This window comes from Solanum verrucosum, unplaced genomic scaffold, assembly GCF_900185275.1.
Source record: "Solanum verrucosum unplaced genomic scaffold, falcon-dt-bn FXZP01000268.1, whole genome shotgun sequence".
NCBI lineage: Eukaryota > Viridiplantae > Streptophyta > Magnoliopsida > Solanales > Solanaceae > Solanum > Solanum verrucosum.
The window spans coordinates 2,088,608-2,093,861 of NW_026019957.1; the positions used below are offsets into that span (position 1 = coordinate 2,088,608).

Genomic DNA, 5,254 nt, shown 5'->3' on the forward strand with positions numbered 1-5,254 from the left:
GTAGATATTGGATGTTGAAAGGAATACCATGTGCACACGCCTTAGTTGCAATGTTGCATAGACAATATGATCCACATGATTTCATTCATCCATGCTACTCTAAAAAGAGGTACTTGATGACTTACTCACATTTCATACAACCTATGAATAACATGCCAATGTGGCCAGAATCAAGAAATCCTTTTGTTGCTCCACCAGTGATTAAAAAAATGTCAGTCAGGCCTAGAAAGCTGAGAAGGAAAGAGGCTGGTGAAACTAAGGTGTCTGGTAAACTGTCTAAAACTGGACTAACTATGACATGTAGTCTTTACCATGTTAAAGGTCACAACAAAAGAAGTTGTCATTTACGAAGGAGTGATGAAGTTGGTTCTATTGCCGGGGAACATAGAGCTACCCTTACTTCAAATGTTGAAGAACCATCAAGCTCAAGAAAGGGAAGGGGAAGGGGAAGACCAAAGGTACATTACTATTTTGTCACTTACTTTTAAAGTTTAATCAACTTACTAATATAATAAATGTTTTCTTGCAAATTAGAGATCAACAAATATTGAGAGTGAGCCTATTGCAAAAAGGGGGAGAGACAGACCTAAAAGTGCAAGTAAAAGTGCAAGTGCAAGTGCATCAAAGGTTGCACCTAGAACCACTGCACCTCCAAGAACTTCAAGAACACCAAGACATGAAACAAGTGCAAGTGCAAGTGCATCAAGGGCTGCACCTAGAACCACTGCACCTCCAACAACTTCAAGAACACTAACACATGAAGCAAGTGCAAGTGTAAGTGGTGTTGGAGTATCATCAAGAACCTGGAGTAGTAGAGAAAGGGGTAGGGGACTGGGAAGTACACCAAGAGGTATTAATCATCCACTTGAAAGTTGGTTTACATGTTCTCAAGGTAGTACAACACAGGGTGTACACCAGAATACAAATGTTGCACCAAAGGAAACTGCTACTGCCAGGAAAGGAAAGGGTGTTGGAAACACAACTCAATTTAAAAGCCCAAGAGTAACTGGAATGGGTGTGTTTCAAGCTGAAAATGGTTTCAAAACTTTCAATGTAAGTATGTGATGCATTCATATTGTTTGTACTCTAATGACTTGATAACATCTGTTCTCTAATAACCTTACTTCTCTAAAAAATTTATAGCCTGGACTGCCAAGTAGCAGAATATTAGTTGGACCAAAAAGAGTTTTGAGATCAAATGTTGTAACTGGGGATGTTGGTTTCAAACCAACAAGTGGATTGAAGTGGAAAGGAAATCAAGCAATCACAACTAGAAGGCTCCAACAGATTAGAGATCAATCAAGGCTTTAAAACCCAAATGATTCCTCCTCTTCACAGCCTCGAGACCCATGGAAACTATAATGTTGATATCAATGGTGTTTTCTTAATACTGTTTTGGTGGCCACTATAAGTACTATTTTGTTTCATGTTTAAAGGAAAAACAACTATTTCCTGTTTTTTGTTATATGTATGTATGAAATAGTACTAAAATTATGGGTACTTATGCAATGTGAAAACTTTATTTTGCTTTTAAGTTCACTTTTAGAATCAACTTTGTATTGAAAATTTGCTCTTAACTAATGAAATTCTGGGCACTTATGCAATGTGACTTGTATTATTTATGTGAAGCTTTGTTTTTATTTGCAAGAATAGGTACTGCAATTTTGGGTACTTATGCAATGTGTTTTGTGTTATTTCTGTGTAGCTTTGTTGGGAGAATAGGTACTGTGATTAATAACTCTTGATTTACTTCATTTTACAATTTCAAACACAAACAAATCGTGGCAAATAGAGAATTAAGACAATTTCAAACACAAACAAATTCAAATTTTCATCACGGTAGAGCAAATAAAGGTTTCAATACCACAAAATATTATGGCAATTTCATTTGATCCTTCAACCTACCAACTTGGGTTAGAAAGCTAACAAATATAACAACAAAACAAATCATCAAACAACAAAGGAATTTCCCAAAACAACGACAACCTTCATCATTTTTCTTCATTTTCATCCCTTTCATCTTCTTCTCTTTCAAATCACCCATTTCTTTTACATCGCGACCCTTCTCCTTTGAATTGGTGTTGAGATTTTCATAATGATTTTGAAGACTTTCATCTTCATCCAAAGGAATTTTTTCTTGTTTTGACTGTTCAATGTTGGAATTATCAAGTTGTTCCAATTGCATCTTCACACGCTCATATTTTTCTTCTAACTCCTTAATCCTATTTACCAATTTCGGAAGAATAAACCGAGATCTTTCATCAACTCTCTCCTTGTCTCTCCATCTAAAAAAATTACAGTTCGTGGCCTCATAGTGAGGACAAGACCAAAATCGTCTTTCGGGATTGCTATCTAACCAAGACGTCTGCATTTGCAATAAGATTCCATGCTTGCATCGCACTTCCGCATTGATCATTGAATCATTCTCATCTATACACAACTTATTCAACTCGAATTTTGTCATAACCCTAACATTTATACATAACAATTGTGAAAGAAATTTAAAATCAGAACTAACAATCGACATAAAAAGGTGTAAATATAAAGAATATATTAAAATTTTACTTTACCTTTTCGAAGCAAGGAGCAATTTAACTTGAATGATAATGATAATGGAGGTTTTTTTTCTAAAGATGAAGAACAATAAAGAAGAAGACAACTTAGTGAAAGATGAAGAACAATAAAGAACAATAAAGTTTATTTTAACACGTGGCCAATTTTTATTGGTCAGTGTTGTCTAAAAATTGCACCCACGCGCCTAACATAGGTGAAGTCACGGACTCAGCCACGTAGGCGAAAAAGTGGTAAAAAATTAATAAAAAAATAAGTTAGGGGGGTAATAGGACCTTAGTAGGTTAGGTGTGTCTCAGAGATTTTGGGCATAGGTTGGGGGGGGGGGGGGGGTACTTATGCATTTTCCCAATAAAAGGATAAGTAAGCAATATTATGTAGACATTAATCATATTTTATTGTGAAATTTGAAAAAAATGATTTTTTTCAAAAGAGTTGAAAAACTACATAAAAAAATATATCACACCCTAAATAAAAGGAGATGTATTTTCACATGCATATATATATATATATATATATTTATGATGTATTTTTGCTCATGAAAAGTATATCACACTATCATGGGTGTGTTTCATATTGAAGTTATGAAAAATGTTTTTAGCGAAAATATTTACTCAAAAAACGAGTGAATTTTTTATTTATTTTTCAATGGTTTCTTTGGTCCGCAGGACCTACCCAACATTTGAGACTCTTCTTCTATCTCATCGCTCAATGCCTCGACTTTCCCCCGGCCATAATTGCTAACAAAATATTTGTGCGTATATATATATCAATAATCTTTAGAAGCGAGGCTGAATTAACAGAGATTAAAGGAACGATGGACAATTTCAATTGTTTCATTGTGAAAAAGAAAAGATAAGAAAAGAAACATGTGACAAACTCTTTTCATATCCATGTGGTGAGAGTTAAGAAGGAGTAATTTTCCTAGACAGTCACCCATGTTTGAGAAATTACTTATGAATATCACTTATGTTTGTTTTAGGACTACAATATCACCCAACTTTGCCTATTTTTCTCAAAATATACTTGAAACAAAAAATACATTATCTCTCTCCTATTAGAATGTCATGTCACATTTTTTAATTTATTAATAATATTTTTTAATTCTTTAAATGATAGCTTGTTTAATGATCTATCAGAGAGCATTAATACATTCTCTATGAAAATCTAGTTACTTCAATTTTATAACGAAAATCTTTATCCTATGTTTCATTTACGAGTATTTGTCGTTATATCCATACAAAAATTTAGTCTTGTTGTCGAGGAAAAAATTAAAGTAGTTCCTTGAAGCTGATGAGGAAACAATAAATTTAGTTGGATATTTAGAGATAAACTAGATATTAGGAACATTGATTTTTACACAAACTATAAACATCTGTTGCTTGTTCATGGTAAAAAATCAAAGGTTTCTTATTCATGGTAAAAAAAAAAAATTTTTACACAAACTATAAACATTTGTTCAAAGCTTAGGCAGATTCAAACAATAGAAATATCCTATTAAAAAACAAGCAAGCAATAAACCCCTAGTTTTTAAGAAAATTACTCCAATATCATGTTAAGTATTCAAATTGTTTCACAATTCACACTTCAAAAATAAAAGAATCAGAAGAAAACTTGAATTTTACGTCGTGGCAATTTCTTTGGTTGACATCAACGGTATACAACGGCTCAGGAGACAGTTCCTTATGCAAATTCGTTATTTTATTCCTTGAAGAACCGGAGGAAGCCACATATTTTCTTGAAGAATCGGAGGAGCTCATATTACAGTTCCTTATGTAATTTTTTTTACTGGATATAATATATGGGTTGTCTAATTTTTTTTAAAAAATTGTTAATAATAAAAAGGAATAATGTGACATGGCATCCTAGTAGGAGAGAGATAATGTATTTATTGTGTCAAGTATATTTTGAAGGAAATTAGGTAAAGTTGGGTGATATTGTAGTCCTAAAACAAACATAAGTGATATTCCTAGGTAATTTCCCAAACATGGGTGACTATCTAGGGAAATTACTCAGTTAAGAAGGCTAGCTCTTTCTCTAACGAATTTCGATTAACAAGGAAGAGAAAAATCGAATGAGTGTCGTGTAAAATTGTAGAAAAGATGAGAACAAGCAATCAACTTCCAACTTTCATTTAGTTTGTGAGTGAATATGGTTGCTAGCTACTGAATAGGAAGACATGTTTAAAATCGAAAAGCTTTGATGTTATGAAATGCATATATTAAATTTTAAAGACAAATAAAAAATATGTTGAAACTAGCTCTTATATAATATTAGCAAAAAACTAGTCACTAAACATGGATCTTGCACATTTATGACACATTCAACTGTTATAAATCTATATATACTATAAGAAATAACAATTAAAGAACAAAAAGTTCAAAAGATCCATAAAACATCCCTTTTGTGAAAAATATTTGCTAGAAGAGGCTACAAAAGAAGATATATCTTATATAATGCTAATCATTATATATGTGTTGCATGAATATCTCATTAATTATTCTAACTTTTTAAAAAAAAATTAAGAATAGAAATTATGAACACAAAATTTTGAAAAATAAAACCTCCGTCTTTTAATTTGGAAAATATTTTCTACATGAAGGTACAAAGACGACATATTTTATATATGTATATTTACGTTTTCATCTATATTTTCATCATGAATTTTCTTATAGCAATCTTG

General features: G+C 32.2%; 1 protein-coding gene and 1 pseudogene across 1 annotated transcript; one reads left to right on the top strand and one right to left on the bottom strand.

The window, feature by feature from the left end:
• Nucleotides 1–209: 209 nt before the first annotated feature.
• On the top strand, nucleotides 210–1,514 carry LOC125814670 (uncharacterized; annotated as a pseudogene).
• A 359-nt stretch (nucleotides 1,515–1,873) lies between these two features.
• Nucleotides 1,874–2,527, bottom strand: LOC125814749 (uncharacterized). The gene has a single exon (XM_049494209.1). The coding sequence runs from the start codon at nucleotides 2,525–2,527 to the stop codon at nucleotides 1,874–1,876; it is 654 nt and encodes a 217-aa protein (XP_049350166.1).
• Nucleotides 2,528–5,254: the final 2,727 nt, after the last annotated feature.

Coding starts and splice junctions, on each gene's coding strand:
- LOC125814749 (XM_049494209.1), bottom strand. CDS start 2,527: ATGTCGATTGTTAGTTCTGATTTTAAATTTCTTTCACAATTGTTATGT.